This window comes from Montipora foliosa, chromosome 10, assembly GCF_036669935.1.
Source record: "Montipora foliosa isolate CH-2021 chromosome 10, ASM3666993v2, whole genome shotgun sequence".
NCBI lineage: Eukaryota > Metazoa > Cnidaria > Anthozoa > Scleractinia > Acroporidae > Montipora > Montipora foliosa.
This window is the reverse complement of record NC_090878.1, coordinates 592,116-613,084: the sequence shown is the minus strand read 5'-3', so window position 1 is coordinate 613,084 and position 20,969 is coordinate 592,116. Positions and strand designations below refer to the sequence as shown.

General features: G+C 38.4%; 1 protein-coding gene and 1 long non-coding RNA gene across 5 annotated transcripts; one reads left to right on the top strand and one right to left on the bottom strand.

The window, feature by feature from the left end:
• Positions 1-6,274: 6,274 nt before the first annotated feature.
• On the bottom strand, positions 6,275-20,628 carry LOC137973532 (uncharacterized). Of its 4 annotated transcripts, XR_011117267.1 has the most exons (5): positions 20,214-20,627; positions 18,623-18,945; positions 16,124-16,262; positions 10,544-10,624; positions 9,295-9,368 (listed from the first exon to the last, which is right to left on the bottom strand). It is a non-coding gene; the product is annotated as an uncharacterized lncRNA (long non-coding RNA). The 4 variants fall into 4 exon arrangements; XR_011117270.1 differs by lacking the exons at positions 9,295-9,368; positions 10,544-10,624 and adding an exon at positions 6,275-6,293 and having other exon boundaries at positions 20,214-20,628; XR_011117268.1 differs by lacking the exons at positions 9,295-9,368; positions 10,544-10,624 and adding an exon at positions 6,944-7,403 and having other exon boundaries at positions 20,214-20,624.
• On the top strand, positions 6,817-19,073 carry LOC137973531 (uncharacterized). The gene is made up of 21 exons (XM_068820366.1): positions 6,817-6,950; positions 7,270-7,317; positions 7,498-7,542; positions 7,754-7,801; positions 8,333-8,434; positions 8,610-8,690; positions 8,834-8,872; positions 9,405-9,446; positions 9,603-9,724; positions 10,156-10,247; positions 10,557-10,642; positions 10,733-10,825; positions 11,014-11,092; positions 12,564-12,708; positions 14,051-14,098; positions 15,044-15,070; positions 15,656-15,784; positions 15,896-16,021; positions 16,635-16,670; positions 18,354-18,408; positions 18,757-19,073. Exons 1-21 carry the CDS (start codon positions 6,878-6,880, stop codon positions 18,891-18,893), a joined length of 1,653 nt encoding a protein of 550 aa, XP_068676467.1. The 5' UTR covers positions 6,817-6,877; the 3' UTR covers positions 18,894-19,073.
• Positions 20,629-20,969: the final 341 nt, after the last annotated feature.

Below are 20,969 nucleotides of genomic sequence, written 5' to 3'. Positions count from 1 at the left end.
CCTTCCAACTCTCCTTACAACCACAAACTTATATTTTTCTCATTCAATATGGAATCACTGATATTTTAACGTTTCAGGGATTGCAACCAGATTGCATGGTAAAAGTACCCAACTTTCCAAAAGTTGCTGGGGGGGGGCATGACCCCCAGACCCCCCTAGAAAGTAGCGCCTAAGGCGCTCCGATGCGCGCTAACGCGCGCTGATTAGTATTCTTGTTCGGCCCCACTTTCACAAAAATGCTAGAGCCGCCCCTGGTAGCGATTCCCGATGTCTGCAATTCCCCGTTATATATACCTGACTAAGTTCATCAAAGAACACGAGCCTACTCATCACTTAAAACCTGGTTTACCGCTGAGACGACAACTGAACAGACTGCTTAATGTCACACAAATGAACATCTAAAGGCTCCTTTCAACTTGTCTTGTTCCTATCTGAAACCTTACCTCGATATCTGGTACTTAACAGGCATTAGAAAGTTGCTCAGATTTACACATTTTTCCAACTGTTTTGAAAAGATTAGCTTAACGTTTTGCCCTTAAGAGTCTTACTTCGTTGTATCTCCCCATTATCACTAGTAAACTTATTGTCACAGCGACGTTGGTCTAGTCACGTCAAATTGCTGGGGAATAATGGTGCTAAAACAGTTTTCCATAATGTGCCATGATGATCGCCACCTCCCATTTCCTTCCACATCATCTCGTCCAAGTAAGACTGTAGATCTTTTATTCTAATGCCTTTCTTCCGTTTCAATCCTAATTTTGCGGTTGACTCCAGCACGACTCCACTGTCTTGGGTGTGCACACCGGTGCGAGTGATTTCCACGAAATTACGGGGCATGCATCGACAACACGGTCCCCTTCGGTCGTTAGCAATGCGGGTGAGACCTCTATACGGCGCCCCATTCGTCTATATGGACTTCACTGCCAGGCAAAAGACACTGCCTTCTATGATAGGGCAAAGGGTATCGGCATCTCTCCTGTCAACTACTGTGAAATACCCTCTGGCAGGACTGTATTCTCAGCTGTGATGATGCCAAATACCCATGGTCTCACACGAGCAAGCCTCCTTCCCCTGTTGTACTGCCAGAGACAATTAAAGAGGAGAGTTATGAGGCGAACTCGGAATGGTGGGTATGGAACCCCATTACATCACAACTTACCGGGCGTTTTCGGGCTGGAAGCGGAATGATGAATCATGGATCATAGTTACAAAAAATGTAAGAACCATGAATCTGTTGTACTACGGCCTCGGGATAATCAGAACCAAATACACGTATGAATGAATTACGTTTCGAACCAGGGAATGGAGGATATCGGGTTTCCGAGAGTCCTGTTTCAAAACTTTTTTCCGGGGGAGCATGCCCCTTTACTCCCTATATAATTTGTGCTGTCTTCCCGGGTTTGACAGTCCCCTTGGTCCTCCAGTAACCTTGTGCTTAATGTTGAGAGGGTGGTGGAGTCCCTGGTGGTGGGTTACACAAAAAAAATCCATACCTAGACCACAATGAATGATGGAACCGAATCTGGATGAAGCAGAAGTTTGAACACCAAATGATACGAAACCAGGGTCTGATTATCTGGTTTTTTCGTCCTGGTTAGACGGTCCAAGATCTCAGCAAAAAATTCCATGTAACATCGAAATTCGAATTTCAGCCCGCGCTGAATAAGGACCGTAAGCACGCGCGTCGACTGTGTTTTCGCATCCCAGTAAATTTCCCCACGCAAATTCCACTGTTTGCGCCCGGGCTGAGATTTATCATGTAATCGAAACAACATTTCAGTTCTGATGGGCGGAGCGAAATTTCGGCCGAGGCTGAAATTCTCCCATGGTCCTAAGGGCCTGATTACATGGCAAGTTCCCAGCCCGGGATGAAATTTCGCCCCACCCAGCGTTCTGAAATGTTTGGTTGCTATTACATGTATGAATCACAGCCCGGCGCAATACGCACATTTTCGTGCTAAAATGTACTGAGATGCGACAACACAGTCGATTCGCATGCTCACGTTCCTTTTTTCCAGCCCGGACTGAAATTCTCATTTCGATTACATGCACTTTTTGCGTTTTTTTTCAGCCCGTTTGGGCGGGCTGAAAAATTCTAGCCCATTTTTTCAGAGACCGGCGCTAGGAATTTTCAGCCCGTTACCACTGATAAACTCATTAAGTCACTAGGTGATCAAAAAGTCCTTCCAGCGAATCGTGAATCTGGGAGAACAATCTTGGTAGGTATCATGAATCATTGGAGGTTAAAAAAACGACAGTAATCAAGAATATCAAAATTCCAAATAATTCCGCTTCTACACCAGACGATTTCCCCATGTGACGAGTAAATCCTCCGGCGTTAGACAGAGTAAAATAGTAAGTCTGGCCGTGTTAGTGGTTACTGAAGACAGTTTTTTCAGTTAGTGATAAACCATCGGCTTCATTATCCGACAATGCGCGAGTTCATGATCATTAAGCTCCATGGCAATGTAGGGAAACCACTTTACTGTGCCTTTTTGTTTTATGTGTTCACGTTCATTTAGAACTATGCATACTCTTCTTCCCATGCCCGCCATTTCGGTCGGCTCAGTTTCCTTTTTTACAAATGATGCTAACACAATAGCAAGACAATGGTTTGACAAAGAAGTTTTATTTAACAAACCCTACAAAAAATGCTGCAATTCAGATTGTTCTTGTGAAGTACCTTCCTTTCAATTGAAACGGGATCTGACATCAGCTGGGGTCAAGTGAACTGCGCATGCACACCTAGTCCCAGTCCTCTGCCGTGCTTTTCAGTGTAAAAACATGTTAAAACTCAGGAACAGAAAGGGAATATTTCGCTTTTTTTTTTTTTTTCCAACCGGATCATAACAAAAGGGACCATTATATCGAAGGAACCGAACGACTGTTGAGTCCATCTCGTTCCCAGAGTCAGCGTTCCCTTGGCCAGCGGTCCGAGAAAGAGAGAACTCGAATCCCACAAAGGCCATATTTCATTGGCTGTTGAAAAACGGTTTCAGTTCCCTGCCATTTTTAGTCTAAACTAGAAAATCGTGGTCAGTAGAGTTGACAGGCACTGAAGAAATGACTTTTTTAAGCATCCTTAGCAACGTTTTTAAACTTTAAAAGTCACACCCCTTAATAACATATTTTACATGTAGACATGTTACCTTAGCTTTGTTTTTGAACTTGCTTTCCGTCACACTTGACTATAGCTCCGGCTTCCTCGCATGGTATGACTGGTCGATATTTGGACAGATCCACAGTCACAAAAATCTTGTAATCCTTTACAGATCTGTGAGACCAGATTCTTATTTTAAATTTGACGTTCTCTGCTATCCTCTTTTGAGAATCTTCTTGAGTGAAGGAAAAAGATCACTCGGAGAAGTGTTCCGAGTGACAAACTTTGGGAAATTCCCCAAAGAAGCTGTTAGTACGCAGGCTTTCTCCGTTTTTTGCATCCAGAGCATCTCCTGCGAAAGATGTGAAACACAAAGCAATCAACTTTCGTCGTAGGTAAATTTAACCCAACTTTGAAAACTGTTCGCAACAAATTAACGATCGGCATAATCTACTTTCCTACATTTGCTGATTTCTTTTTTTGTAATCCCTGTCGAATGGGAAGACTACATCAAATTCTTATCAAATACAACAATTAAACTCAATCTGCTTATCATTTATATGTATTCACATAGCATTTGTATTCTATTGTCTTTTGAGGATTGATATCAAAACATTTTATTAAAAAACCTCATAAATCAGCCTAATTGCCGTAACCTGCTCAATGACTGCTTGAACTTAATCGGTCGATCTGGCTCAGACGTTACATTAACTGGGGGGGGGTTCACATCAAGAAGAAAACCCGCTTACCAAAAAAAAAACCCATCTATGTGGTCGTCATTTCTCTCCTTACATTTCCGTAGCACCATTGCACTGCGCACAACTTAAGGATTTAGCCAACAAATGCCCGCATTTGAAGCTATCTGATTAAATCCGTGCGATGGCCGTCTCTCCAAATCGATGAGCAGGTTTGCAAGTCCATATATTTGTCGGTCGCCAACTGTACGGTCTTTTCCACTTTTTATTTTATACGAAACACTTCTTTGCTATTTGAAGATAACGCAATATTCACGTCGTGTGGTCCTTCTGCCGAATATTATTGTTAATCAGACCAAGCCGTTGCCATAGTGAATAGGCGTTGTCCAACTTGATAGCCATTGTCTAAATTCACATCGGCTGCTATTAGAAATCACATTTCAACGGCCCTCCTGATGCCCTTCTCCCTTCTTCTCAGAGCAATAATTTTTATTTTTCAATTGTTTGCCTATCATAATGACTGATATAGCCAAATCTAAGCAAGATGATTTTTGATAATTTCGTCCCCACAATCTGAATAATGCCGCCTTCTGCAGTTAGTTTTCTTTTAACATTCCCCGGAAGTCAATTTTCACACTGCAGTGGGTGTTGGTTCGGAGCGTCGTTTCGGAGCTTGGATGATTTCGCGGAAAAAGAACGACAACCAGAAACTGTTTATATCCGAAAGAAATCTCTGTTACCGCTAACGCAAAATAAATGTATGCAACTTAATGAAACAATTTTTTCCATTTCTACATTCGCGTGGGTTTTGCAACACAGAGAACACAATTTTTTTTTTTCGCAGTTTCGTTGTAAAAATATATATGTACCAAAAAGCTATCTCGCGTGGTCTCGCAAGATTGATCGTTTCACAATATACGTTTTAGAAATTTGTTGAGAAGCCTCATTTAGGGAGCGATTTTGGAATACCCGGCCACGATTGTCTTCTTGTTGCGGAATCCTTTGAATAACAATGCATGGAACAATAGACGCACTAAGCATTTAGAATAATTGCGATTACGGCCCGGGGTTTAAATCCTGCCATCGACAGATGAAGATTTTTCATTTATAGCTCGGCTGGAATTAAACTCGCCATATAATCGGGCTCTGAAAGGATAAAAAAAGTCACAGGCCCCGACATTAATGACATGTCGATTTTTTATCACACAACAGATGAGGGATATGCCATACCACTATTAATAATTGCCTTTCTTTCATTCAAGTTGAGTTACAGAATACATAGAAACGAAGAAACGGCGAAACTCTGTTTAATATAATTTGTGCGCCAGCGAAAGCATGGGTTGAGTCCGGAAACTGCTAACTAAAAAGGAAACGTTCGTATGACATCATCAAACAATAGTAACGTGATATGAAACACCTAAAATTTCTAGATCAAAGTCTAAGGACGCTACATTTTCACGTCGCTTATCAAACATGTCGTCAAGAAATCAGTCGAATAGCGAAAGTGATGGCGAATCTGCCACAAATGACAGAAGCCCACCAAGACGTTTTAACCGTCGCGCTTTTTCGCGAGTCTTTGTCCATCTGGAGAAGCGACTCAGAGCTGCTCCAGGTAAAAACGCCTTTCTAACATTGAAAAACGCAGGGAGGGCAAAAGAAATCGCGTTCACTAAAAACCACACTTCAAGCGAGATACAACAGTTGTTGGTTTCTCATTTCCCGACCTTGGCTAACCTGGATCTTTCGCGGTAAGTTACCGAGCACTGTGTTTTACGATCAGAAAATACGAGACTAAAATACATTTGCCCTTTTTATTAGTTTGAACATCATCAGCTCGTATGACAGAGGACATTCCATGAGTGTCGTTCACCATGGCGTCCCTGACGGGGCGAAAATCATGGAACTTTTTGGAGGGGACGCTAAGAAGAAAATTTATTTGTACTGGAGCCGAGGTGGTACGTTTTGAATGTTACTTTAGTCTTTCTTTTTTCTTGTCTGTCTTTGATTGTTTCGCACTTTTTCCTGAAACATTGAATTCCGGCCACCACACGAAGAGAAAGACGTAACTTATAATCCCAGGGACAAAGTCTGGTGACAAATCCTAGATCTCCATTAACGGTAAATAAATAGCAATTTAAAATTTTCCCCGATCTAAGTTTAGCCTAATTGGGTTTAGAACAACCGGGGAACAAAGAGGCGTAACGTTTTCGACGCGAGCCGCAGCGTCGGAGTGAACGAAAGTGGGTTTCCCGCGGTTCGCGTCGGATAGAGTGAATTGAGTGGAATGACTGGTGCCGCAGTGCTTTAGTCGTCTTATTTAAAGGTTAAAGTGAATTGAGTAGAATGGCTGGGGTTAAATTGAGTTGAGCTTAATAACTGCTGCCGCAGTGGCGTGGTGCTTGCGTCATGGACTAAAGAACGAGGTATATCCAACACGACGACTGCGGTAGCAGTGCTTTTATGGTCCATTTCTCGTGGCCTGGTATTCTGTTGCTGATCTGAAAATCGAAATTGTCGAAAAATTAAGCCCAACTTTGCTATCTACAAAAAAAAAACATTGTGTTTTATTCGTTGACAACTTTTTGCGTATCCTATTTTCGATCTTGTTGATCCAACATTTGACCCAAATGACTTTTAGTACATGCATCTGGCGGGTGGGGATGGACTCATTCTGTAGTTACAGTGGATTTTAACATAATAACATTGCTTTTTACGTCACTCAAATAATTGCATTTATAATGCATAACAGTATAATCCCTTTTACATCTATTAATTTTTGTTTCATCTACCCTGTACATTAAATATTAATTGATATGCTTGTGTCACTGCGGAGAAGCACCAAGAAACATACAATATCAACTCACTACTAGTGACATTATTTTCATTGGTTCTCTATCTCACATTTAGGTACTGCTTCATCCAACCAACCTGAGGACAACACTGCTTCAGATGCTACAGTTTTTTTGCTACATCTGCCGCTCTGTCATCCCCACAGTCATCAGCGCCATTATCACACTCATCCCCTTCCTCACCAACTCTCCCTTTTGTACAAAATCCTCCACTATCACCTTTGCCATTAAACATGCAGTTATCTGCACATCCTGGCATCAATCAGAGTACCAGAAGAACAGATAACTTCCGTCCAAGAGGTGGACGTAAGTATAATATTAAAACAAACACAAAAGTAATCAAAGCAGTGTAATGAGGTGGTCAGGGTACTGGACTTACACATTTTCAGTTTTCAGGTCCAATTTGTAACTTTTAAGACTTCAAAATTTACAAAAATATCCACTGACTTAACCGTAAAAGATGGTCTTTGAGCAAGTTTTGAATAAGAGACAAAATACATCTAAAGTTTGAAGAAAATAGTTCCAGGGAATCTCAGTCCTTGGTTCCTTCTGTGATGATTGGTGTGCCTCATCTCAGGCCTCACAAATACATGCAAACCACATTTTCCTCCTCTTCCTTATTTAGTTGAAACCAGAAGATATCTTGCAACATTAGCAGGAAGCAATACAGATGGTAAGTTCTCTGTACATATACATTGTTCAATTAATGCACAAATACATGTAAGTAATGATGAAACGATGCACCCCAGAAAGGAAAGGCTAAAATAAAAAATAAGACCAAAAAAGCATCAAACAAAAAACACTGTTCGATTAATAATGAGGAATTAAAATTCCCACACATTTTTTTTTTCAGGTTCTGATATTAGTTTTATAACAATACCAGAGAGCGATGAGGATGGTTAGTAAAGTAAACTGTAGGCTGTAGTAGTAATGAAAAGCATATTGCACTGTCTTGTCCAAGATGCATACATGAAGATCAAAAGACATGTGAAGCACTGATCAACAGTTGTTATGATCTCTACACATTTTACTGTTGAAGGTATTAATGTAGTGTTGAGTAGTAACCTCCAATCATTGCACTCACTACTGCAACATTTTGTCTTTGACAGATACTGATCTGTTGCACAATGACGTGGCTGTAAACCCACCTCCTCCAGGTAAATATTGAGTATTGATTGATGTTCTCAAGTAAGGGGGGGGGGGGGAGGGGGGGGGAGGGGAGGAGAGGGGGAGGGGGTGGTGGGGCAGTTCCCTTCTTTACTGTGGAATAAGGTGGGACCTTTGAACTTTTGTTTCACAGAATTACCTGAAATCACATCAAACACACCAGGCATGCACAACTAGCACCCATTTTCCAAAAGCGAGCTCAACAGGAACACACCCAAACTTTAAAGTGCCTAATATACAACGGTACTTTCTCAATATTTCAAATCTTGTTTTAAGACAACACGCTTCTCAAGCCTTTTTGACTGACGTAACAGTCAAGATTGCTTAGTCCGGGTTTTACGTCCCAAACTACACCCAAATGTTTGACTGACAGGAAAAGGGGGTATATATAAGAGCTATAAAATTGACCCAACCCATTTGTGGACACAAAATTTAATGGATATTAGGAATTATTGCAAATATTGAAATTATATCTACATCCATACCGAAATGTGACGTTAGTAAGTTAATTATCAATGTAGTGATGCAGTTTTCACAAGTGCAAAGACAAAGACCACCATTCAATCTGCTGGGAACTACATCAACAATCACAAGAGCCACAAATGTGATTTCACAAAGTTCAGGTAATTAATGACAAAAAGTTAATGAAACTAATAATTTTACAAAGTGATAAACAGTAATCCCCAACACAAAGTTGCAATTTTGAAGGATCCTGCAGCACAATTATATACTATGCTAAGTGATGCGCCATTATTGTAATAATGACATATATGTTTTTATGTCATAATTTAATGCAAGCGAGAAGAGACAGACTCCCCTACACTCTGGTGACATCAAGCACACAAGCCTTAGCCACAAACGTAACTTCACAGGGTGCAGGTAAAGTCTTGCTGATTACAATGTACAACATGTATGTTTGTTACTCAGTATCTAGCAGACACTCCATAGCACATCGTGTTGACTCGAAAAATACTTACACTGTTCTTCATTAATTTCCTTTTAATGTTCCTTGTGCCTTTTAGGGTTTGCTGGAGCACCATTTCATGGAGATGGAATGCAAGGTTAATTCATGATTGGATTCATCGGCATGCTTACTCCCTCACCACTGATTTTCTCTTTTTTCTACTTCTCCTTTTTAAAGTTACTGATACATGTAGCCACCACATCAAACCCACCTTACCCAAAACAGTGGGTTATTGCAATTCAAGTATCTTATAGTTGGAATTCAACAACGATGAGCACACAATAATATAATCAACATATTGTCATTATTTCACATCGAATGCTGGAAAATCCTCCTCAAGCAAAAACTGATTTTGTTTTTGGATTTCCTGTTTGAGTTATCAAGCATCACTACTGATTTCAAATGTATAAACAACTGAGTGGTCAAAATACAACAAGTTAATAACAGCATGTATCCTCCCTTCTTTCAAGATGTTTCTTTCAAATGAGTAGATTTCAAACACTATACTATTTGACTTACAATCTTTTCATCCCCTTAGTCAATTCACCAGACCACAGTACTTCTTGAATATGCTTTTCTTCAGCAAACACTAACTGAAATTAAAATCTATATTTTAAAAATCATTTCAGTCGGCACAATAAAAGAAGACTTGTTTCCATATGGATTAGGAGGTAGGTATGTAATCTGTAAGTATAACTTGCACAACAATTTTAAGTAGCCCAACCACACCTATTTGAAAAATCACTGGGTAGTTGCAAGTTGTGACCCTGAGTAAATCGAACAAATGCTTTGCAGAGTATGTGCTATCAAATAATCATATTCCACAGGAACATCAGTTAGCATGGAAAGCAGAAGCGATGAGACAAACAGGTGTGAACGTCTCCTGCAGGGTTCATGTGCAGAAGAAAACACTTTCATGGTGCCTTTGTTGAACCACTCCTTTGAAGAGGTGACTGACATTTCAAAAACTTCGTTTTAGTTGAAAACAAGCATCACCAATCTATATAATTATACTTTGCCACCATGTGCCTACTATTGGCAACATTTGATTTGTGAGTTCAATCACAAAATAATTTTTTCATGAAACAAATGAAATAAATTGTTCCCTTGACATGAGGCATTTGGAAAGGCAGATAAATAATGTGGTCCACTTTCAAACAAGAACTGTATGGAGGGGTTTAAATAGAAGCCAGCTGCCAGGGGTTCAGCTCCATAAACACCATAAGCAAAATAGGACTGTAAGACACCCAGCTTTTTGCCATGGCAGACCACTATAGTACTGTTATTACCTTTGATTTACCACCTGCTCACTTAAAATCTTAACCTGTATATATACACTGGTTGACCTCATCTTAGAATGTATGCATTTCCCTTTCAAAGATATGCTGGCAGGCGTATGAAGATCAGAGGGCAGTAGTCACTGTCCTCCTTAATCCTTCCAGTCGGAGCCAATTTCAAGCCAACATGCTAAGGTACATTGTACAAGATTTTATTATATCTACACTACATGTTTAACCTTGAAAGGTTGTCGGTAAACTATTATAGGTATGCAGAACATTTGAACAGGCTTTTACTTTAGGTACGTACTAAATACTTGTTGTAGATACAGATAACGTATATAAAAGGAAAAAGAATGAGAACAATACCTAACCAAAATACAATATTTAAAATACTGTATCCAGTACACAGACACATACCCAACATTTTAGACAAGAAAACAGAAATAAGGGAAATCATAATAACCTAACAATTATTTAATACAACTTACTCCCAATTTTCAGTGTGCTTCAAAATGTACAAGAAAATAGTAGTCGAGAAGACTGGTTTTTTTGGGCTGCGGAAACTACTTCTGAAAATGGAAAAAAAGGCAAGTAAAGCAAGTACAACATTTTTGCTAGTATTGTCTAAGTTGTTTACTACATGTATCAATTCTTGACTTGGTCATTTTCCACCTTAGTGCTCGAGAAATATGGAAATGGCTGCGAAGACCAAATAATATTTTTGGTGCCATCCACCCAACAAACCCCAGTTTTTGTTGATCGCATTGAAGGTATGTATATAAATATTCTAACTAGCCTTAAACGTGCACAAGATTTTCAAGAAATATATAGAATTACTATAGAATTACTATAGAATTAATCTCAATGTAGCTTGATGACCATTCCACTAAAAGAAAGATACAAAATTAAATGACTGTGTTAGGAAATTGTTGCTTAAAGACCATATTGTTTACTGCAGGTCCTGTCCTCAATGACTTTGATCAAACAAGATTGTGTGATAAAATTAAAGCTATGATTCATGGCCTCAGTATGGAAAGGTGAGTCTGCATGGGATTTCTCATATATATACAGAGCACAAAGTAACTGTAAAAGCTGTATTCAGTAGTCACCCTTGGCGATTGGCCATGCGACTGCTTACTGTAGGTTGTAGGCTGTAAGTACTAATCAGATACAATGAGATGAACTCTTTTGCCTACTTTAAGGGTCTAGTTGTTTTAGTATCACCCAACTAGTCGGACAGAAAAGGCAACAATAAAGTTGGCAAATGCAAATAGAAAATATATTTATATGGGAATGAAACGAAAGAAAGTGTCCTACTTTTCGCTACTCAAGGACTATTACTAATAGTCCTCCAGTAGCGTAACCAATTAAAATGCAGGATTTGCGTTAGTCCACTAGTTGGGTGATACTAATAAACAGGTTTTTTTTCCCTCTGTATCTTCCTCAAAATTCCATCAGTCTCTAAAGTGCTACTATGATCAAAAAATCATTTTCTTCTTTTCTTCAGATTTTGATTTGATTTTTGTTCCCTGACTGATTGGCAAAATTTTGAGCTTTGATTTTGATCCAAAGGCTGTTTATTTTGAGTGTAAGGTTTGGATTTCATGCTCCACCATTATTCACGTTCAAAAGTGATCGATTGGACCTCAGGGGTTGGATCTAGGGAAATGTGACATAATTTACTCACTAGATTTAAATTTCAGCATGTAAATGCAAATTATTATATATGCAAAACACAAGTTTAAAATTCTGAAAGCCTGAACCTCCTCCTGCATTTTAATTCAGCCGCATACACATGCATTGCATTCTTAAACCAGCAAGTCTATGACTTCATTTTCTCCTCGATCCAGCTCTCTCAAGATTTTAAAGTTAGTAACGGTGGAGCAATAAATAACAAAATTCCGGTTAAAATAAACAGGTGTCTTTTTAAAATAAGAACTTAAAACTTGGGTCACTTAGTGTTAAGTCAACATGGTTTTGAAATCCAAAGAAAAAGAAGAAGAAAGATTTTAAAGTTAGTAATGGTGGAGGAATAAATAACAAAGTCCCAGTTAAAATAAACAGGTGTCTTTTTAAAATAAGAATTTTAAACTTGGGTCACTTAGTGTTAAGTGACCTTTAATTAACACTTAGTGTTAAGTTAACTATGTTGAGTTAACATAGTTTTGAAATTCAAAGAAAAAGAAGAATTGTTTTCCTGGTCGTAGTGGCACTTTAAAGAAATAGCAACAACAAGAAAGTAATTTCAATCTATTATTTTTCCTTGAGAACAAAATTAATACAGTGTAAATAAGACAGTGATAATTATTATGTCTCTGTAGTTTGATCTCACAAATGAAACAGCATACAAATGCAAGGCTGAGAATGTTCTGCTCTTTCCTAACAACTTACCTAACCTGCAATCATGCTCAATTTAGGATTGCTCCTATGTTCTCATATGATTACCTATACTTATTAACCCAAAAAATGATAAATAAGGTAAGAAAGGGAGATGTTTAAAATCTACAGGAAGCGACGTGACCAATGGAGAGAGCTGCGCAGACAGCAAGAAAATGAATTACAACAGATGACCTCTGGAAATGACCACCAGTTGGGCATTGTGGACGACAATCCTGCCGCTAACAGTGAATGCCAAGCCATCATCCAAACAAAAGTTAGCATACAGGACTTTCTAGGCTTTTTAAAAATTTATAAACCTGTAGTTTCTGATACGAATATGTTCATTCCTTCGCAAACTTTCTGCTATAAGGATCAAAAGAGCTTCATAGTTTAGCTGCCAGAAAAGCTGTTACAGGTTATTGATGGCAAATGATTTTCCCACCCAACCAGATTACCGCCACTTTTTGAAAATGCAAGCAACTCTAGGTAAATTTGAAAATTCAATGTCTCCACCCTGGTTGTCATGGTAAATTTAATGGTGGTGAAGAATCTAATCATACATGTATGATCCATACATGTATGCACACTGTGTTCTCTCATGAATCAAGGCGTATATTTTTAATTCTCATACTTGTAATCTTGATGGTAAAATAATATTTCACCGACTGAAAGAGATGCTACAATCATTCTAGAGCAATACTTAATAAAGAACTTTTTAATTTCATAGATACAATATGGTGGCTGTTTGCAGAACTTGCAAAAAAATATTTATAATATCTGATTAAAGAAAAAGACAGCAATACAGTAACAAAAAATGATCAAAAGAATATGTCAAATAAGAAGTTCCAAGGATTTTCAAATAATAGTCTTCAAAACGAACAAGTAAAGCACATATCCAAACAGTGATGATTCCAAATTGATAACCACTCATTTTCAAAATTCTTCGTTTTAAATAACAAGTTTTAAGTGAGGGTAGAGCAGTGAACCAAACTGAATTTGTCCAGCTACCATAATGTTCACATAATTTTGGAATTTTACAGGTGCAACAAAAGGATATTACTACTGTAAAAGAAACGACTCATTCGACAGTATGTAAGCATTGCTGAATTACCGGAAACAGTCTGCAATACTAAGTGTTACAGGGCTCAATAATTATTATAATTATCAAGAATGTTCTTTGAAGGTGATTGGAACTGTCTACAAATTTTGCAAAGGTCGTGTGTCACGCAAAGTGTTGTACTCTCGGAGTTTTCGAGAACTGCAAGACTCCTGCCTAACGGTCACTCGGTCGCCTGGGGAACCTTATTTGCGAGCGCGGGCAACCAAATTTCTAAACGGGGGCCTAACTTATCTCAAGGTGCTTTATCCTCACTTTTAATTAATTAATTCTGGGCTCTTGAAAAAATGACTTGGGCTACTAACTTTTAATATTGGAAAAATTTTCTTTCATAGCAGCCTTGAACTGACATATCCGAACAGTGATGATTCCAAATTGATAACCACTCATTTTCAAAATTCTTCGTTTTAAATAACAAGTTTTAAGTGAGGGTAGAGCAGTGTACCAAATTTAATTTGTCCAGCTACCATAATGTTCACATAATTTTGGAATTTTACAGGTGCAACAAAAGGATATTAGTACTTTAAAAGAAACGACGCATTCGAAGGTATGTAAGCATTGCTGAATTACCGGAAACAGTCTGCAATACAGTGTTACAGGGCTCAATAATTATTATAATTATTGAGAATGTTCTTTGAAAGTTATCGGAACTGTCTAGAAATTTTGCAAAGGTCGTGTGTCATGCAAAGTGTTGTACTCTAGGAGTTTTCGAGAACTGCAAGACTCCTGCCTAATGGTCACTTGGTCGCCTGGGGAACCTTATTTGCGAGCGTGGGCAACCAAATTTCTAAATAAATTTTTTAATTAATTAATTTTTTAATTAATTAATTCTTGGCTCTTGAAAAAATGACTTGGGCTACTAACTTTTAATGTTGGAAGCCCGAAGAGCTGCGGAAAAGTCTTCTTTCGTAGCAGCCTTGAACTGCCATAAGTTTTTAAAAAATAAATTTTTCGTAACAACAGTAAATAGCTACTTTTAGAAACATCAAGGCTCGCTTTGGATAGCTACATAAGTGGCTCTCTAGTCGGCTGTTGTGGTTGTTCAGGAATTTGTCTCCTATGTGTAATTTCAAATCAATATTGTGTGACAAGTGACAAGTGAAGGGATTTCCTGGTACATGTGTGACTGCTATCATCAAGATTGGTTTCTGTGGTTCATGATACTGTGGAAAGAGTCCTCAAGAGATTTTGACAGAGAAAGGGAAAGTGCTTTGCCTGCAGTGGTCAGATTTTTTAAGCATACAGAACTACTGTATTGTGGTGATTGTAGTGAGATTCTAATAAGAGCACTTGCTCCCGTTACTGAAGATTAACTAAGTTGTCTTTGTTAGGAATAGCAGAGTAGTTGAATATCTTTCTGCAGTTAACTTGATTACCATAACAAACGAATTAGACCTCAATATAATCTACAAACTTGGCTTCCAGCTATTTACTATTTCAAACTACTTGAAATAATGTTAAGTCAAATTTCTGTTTTATTATTTACCACCAGGAACCTTTGGAAGATAAAAGTGAAGAGGTAATCATACAACCGGCTGTCAAAATTTTTTTTTAATTTTTAAAGCCACACATTGTTTCCTGTTCTTAATTAAGGAACATCTGGTTGTGAAGCTAATGAGGTTGTCATGACTTACATGTACATGTAGGAATCGGAAATTCTTGTTGTTGTCACGACCTCCATTAGCTTCACAACCTGATGTTGTCTACAAAATCCCCTGTGGCAGTTTCCCTTGGAATTACAAATTTCACTAGTTTCTTACAAAAGACTTAGTGTTCAACACAGTCACTAAAATTAAGCTCTTGATCAACATAGACTCCAAGTAACTTATGACGTGTGGTACATGTATTATCTGAAACTTCCTTATGATTGGTTTAACTCTCATCTAATCGACATTGGAAACACTACATGTAATCTTAGTGCGTTGCCTAGGCCCATTTTACAAACATAGATTTTGTCGTATCGGTACGGAATATGAAATGATCATTACTAGACCGGACCTCGAGTTCTATAAAACAATAAAACTACCTCTTACAGTACTTTTCTCCACACAAATTCCAAGATTCAGTCATGTACATGTACATGTACATTCTATGTTATTTGTAGATAAACATCAGAAGGCAGCGACACCTAAGACTGCTTGCAGAACCAAAGGATGTGGTTCAACTACGAGTGAGATTGAACAACATAGAGGAGCCATTAACAAGATACTTTTCTAGGAATGCTTTGTACCAGGTGAAAATGAAGCAAACATTATGGATACATTAAGTACCAGTACATTTCAGGATAATAATTATTGATTGTTTATTTTAATTAAAATTTATGTCTCTTTCCACTATTTTGCAGGAGGTATATGACTGGGTTGGGTCAATGGAAAAGGCTCCTCTCTACTTTACCCTTCACACACAAGGAAAACTGATTAAACATGCAGATGAAGTAGAAGGAAATTCTGTTGTTCATGTCACTGAAAGGGTACTTACATATAGCATCATACAAATTAATATGGACAAATGAAACTATTACACAAATGATGGTAGCCCAAGTATTACTGTTGCTTTCATGAACATAAATTACCTGAAGTGAATTAAATCATGATCCTCAATATGTCAATCTGTCAGCCTTGTTGACTGTTCAACCACTTTCCTTCACCAAATATTACAAGGAAGACAAATGTACTCGAAAGCATCATACGTCATAACAACAGGCTTGCAAACTGGAGGAAAGGAAACAAACAAAAAAGACATGTTTGAAGAAATGCATGAATTCAGTACAGCATCTTTTCACCACATTTAAGAATTCGCTATTATACAGTATTTGACAAATACTGAATTGTGGAGACAAGTTGTTCTCCAATTATGCCAGTTGCCATTCTCCTTAGCATTTGCATCAGTTTAATTTTAGAGAATCAGGTACTTATGCAAAAAATAACCGTAACTTTTGCAACCTTGACGTTTGTCGTTGGGATAACATAATATATAAATACATCTATAGTTATAGTTAAATAATATGTTTACCACTGCTCACAACTACTATCATTATTAGTACCCTGTCAACTCTTACACCCTTTCATTTTACTACTTCATAGGAGGCAGGACAAGTTGCGATGTTACTTGGTTCTGAGGTAAGGGAAGTACCCTACCCTAAAAAGCATTTTAATTGACCAAAATGTATAAATTGCAGGCAGCAAATAATCCGCCTATCTCCACCTAACAGAAGATATGATGAAGGCCAAAATAACATCAAATCAGCTGACATTCATTCATCAGTGTAGACATCCATTGCATCAACAAATTTTGCGCTGAATGTTATCTACATGTATGAAATGAGACGAAGTGTAAAAAAACCCTTACTTCAACATATCCAGTACACTCAAGTAAACTCATTACCAGTAAGAGGGCATCTTTTCAAAATATGGGGATATTTGCTATATCTTGCTATATACACGTACATGTACATATAGCAATTATTGATTTCTTAAGGACGTACATAATCTTGCAGCTAAATGTAAACTAGTCACTAAATATAATCAGTGGTTCCCAAACCAAAGAATTGCTCTTTCGGGCACCCGGGAAGGAAGCTTTTTTGAGCATCAACATTTCTGATACACTAACATCACCAGTTCCCTTGGCAACAAAGCCTTTGGAGGAATCAACACTTGGGACATTAACATCACCAGTTCCCTTGGCGACGAAGCCTTTCGAGGAATCGACACTTGGGACAATAACATCAACATTTCCCTTGGCGACGAAGCCTTTCGAGGAATCGACACTTGGGACACTAACATCACTCGTTCCCTTGGCGACGAAGCCTTTCGAGGAATCGACACTTGGGACACTAACATCACTCATTCCCTTGGCGACGAAGCCTTTCGAGGAATCGACACTTGGGACAATAACATCACTAATTCCCTTGGCGACGAAGCCTTTCGAGGAATCGACACTTGGGACAATAACATCAACATTTCCCTTGGCGACGAAGCCTTTCGAGGAATCGACACTTGGGACACTAACATCACTAATTCCCTTGGCGACGAAGCCTTTCGAGGAATCAACACTTGGGACACTAACATCACTCGTTCCCTTGGCGACGAAGCCTTTCGAGGAATCGACACTTGGGACACTAACATCACTCGTTCCCTTGGCGACGAAGCCTTTCGAGGAATCGACACTTGGGACACTAACATCACTCGTTCCCTTGGCGACGAAGCCTTTCGAGGAATCGACACTTGGGAAACTAACATCACTAGTTCCCTTGGCGACGAAGCCTTTTGAGGAATCGACACTTGGGAAACTAACATCAACATTTCCCTTGGGGATGAAGCCTTTCCAGGAATCGACATTTGGGACACTAACATCACTCGTTCCCTTGGCGACGATGCCCTTTGGGGCATCGACACTTGGGAGAGTTCCTGAAGTAACAAGTCCTTTGAGGGTATCAACACTTGGATCTAAAATAATAGTAGTCTGTTTTGATAATAATTGGGATGAGGGTCTCTTGGGCTTGGGCTTGGACACTTAAGGTACACACCAGTTCCCTTTGGCGACAAGGCCTGGTGAGTAATCAGCACTTGGGACATGTGAATCACTAGTTTCCTTGGAACCAAGTTCCTTTCGTGGATAGGGTCTCAGAAAAAAACCTACATTGCTACTTCCATTGGCCACAAGGTCATTCTGGCCATCAAGACTTATTTTATTACTCCTAACAATATCCCAAAATGAACATTTTAATACCCACTTTTCAACTAAAAATACATACCCTAATTTCATTTGGGGTAGGATACTTCCCTTACGTTTTTTCATTGCAGGTTTCATTCAGAGGAAATTTTGAAGGGTCAAAAGAATTACATGCTACAATGACTGGTGAGTGCATGTTATTATTATTATTATTATTATTATTATTATTATTATTATTATTAATTATTGATCTCTGGAAAAATATGTTGAAGTCTCTTTTTTTTATTTATTGATTTCTTTATTTATTTATTTAAATTAAAAATAAATACTTACAAAACAGTATTTCTACTACTTACAGTACACAATACACAGAATACAAAAAACACTTAACACTACTTACCGATGTTTATTGAAGTCTCACGTATACATCAAAAGAACACAATTCCACCTGCCTTCAGTGGATCACAAACATTTTCTTCGAATTGTGTCATGTTTGTTTTAACTTTTGACTAATTCCTATTTTGTTGGGCATAGATGATCCCACTAGGAACAGCACATCTGGCAGGAATCAGGAGAGAGAAGGAGAGAAAGAGCTGAAAAAGAGAAAGGACAAGAGAGCAACAGCAGAAAGAAAGAGGGCCAAAAAAGAGAAAGCAGCGAAAAATAGTTGATGGATACAACTAATTGTAAAATAAAATACATCACCTTGAAGTGCACAGTCTTCTGTTAAAAAAAAAAAAAAGTAATAAATATTGTTGGTTTAAGTCGGTCACACTAGATTGTAAGAAAAGTAATTAAACTTGTAGTGCAAAGTCTTCTATTTGAAATAAAAATCTTATATTATAGGCAAACATTCTTTCCGTGTATTACTATTAAAATGTAATGTTTGAAAACTAAACACTCAAATACATTATCAGTGATGGCATAAATTTGGATATGTGCATGACGGGAAATATCAACAAATAATTTTACAAAAAAAGGGTTCTGCAAAAGGATGATACGGGGGCTGGAGAATCTGAGAGCCCTGCGAATTTCACATGTAAGCCTAAGCACCCATTTCAAGTAGTGCTGATAAACAGTTATAAGTCTAAGCACCTATTTTAAAACGGTTAGCATTCAATAACTGTGTGACTTGCAATCATGGCCCGCATGGCTCGCAGTCATAACTTGGGACACTAACTCGCACATTGTCCTAACTCGATGATAAGTACAAATGATCATACTATTTTATATGGTCTCGGGTACCCAAGACAACCCTCCTTCCCAAGACAACTTTATCGAGCATTTATATGAGAATTGCGTGAACGAGACGAAGTTGGCCCTACTTGATAATGCATACATTTTACGACTCATCTTTCAAAAAATAAGCATCATCATTTGCCCTTCTTTGTAGTTCGTCTTTTATTAAGTATAGTTGTGTCTGTACATTCAGAAGCTAAGATGGACTGATAATCTCAACTGAGCAGTAATGTGTAGTTTAACTAAAATGTATGTTTTTAAATTGACAGTTTCCGTTGGCTGCGGTGATAATTTTGGCGGGAAAAACCTTTTCATTCCAACGCGAATGCTAGCAACATGTATAAGGTCTCAAATTGTTGCTTCTGTGATTGCGCATTTAAGATTTTGCTGTGTCTCGGGTAGTCGAGCCAAACTGTTTACATGCGAAAAAGTTGAATCGCCTGCCAGGGTTATTCGGACCTGCGGAGGCGAGACAACTCGCCTCCCCGAGTTATCTCGCCCACCCGAGTTGTCTCGCCCTCCAGTAAACGGTTGATAGATGTTTTAAACAAATGAGAGAAAAATTTTCTCGCCCAGGGTAACTCGGGGGGAAGGGTTGTCTTGGGTACCCGAGACACAAGATCGTGTTTACCAATAAAAACTTTAAAAATGAAATTTACTACTTATACATTACTGCCTTAATCTGCTTACTGTGGGGTTTGGTTAAATATTCACAATGAAATTGTTAACATATTTAAAAACAACCCTCTTACCTTTAAAGTCAAAGAGTTCTTTCTTATTCACATCTAAAGGCTATCGCCGTCTTGCGAATTTTACATATTCTCTTCTCTCCTCTCTCGATTTCTGCACGGGCAGCCATTTTGAATGTATAAATATAACTTGTTCCCAGACCTCTCGATAACAACCATTGGTTCATGAGTCGTCGGTCCGTGTACGGATTTCGTGTACGGATTTCCATCATAAAGTAATCGTGTACGAATCAACATAATTCTTCCCCCGTTATTACACATTCGTGATATATTGCGGCATCCGTGTACGGATTACTTGTATTCGTATACGGATTACAAACGACTTGTGTATTGGAGTACGGATCACTGGTAATCGTGTACGGATAGCAATGCGAGGTCTTATTGCGGAAGTCGTACTCGGTTACTCACGAAAGTATAATGATCCGTTTTTCTTTGGCCCTCTCAGTTTTATCAGAATTAGCTAGTAATCCTGTATACTTGACCTCCAATTTTGTATTAACCGTCACTTCTGAAGATGTATGCAGAAGCATACGAAACGTTAATTAAAAGGTAATTTAAAATGATGCTTTTACATCTGATGTTTGTCACCGCTGTTTGTGTGTTATGTTATGACAAGTGAATTAAATAATTTGACATAAAAGAGCTTGGATACAGGAAGTTTTAAGTACCGCAAGCCAATTGCACTTTCGTTTGCCACACGGCTTATATTTTTTGGGCGTCAGCAAAACGAAACCAATGGGCATCGCCAGGGTAACTGTA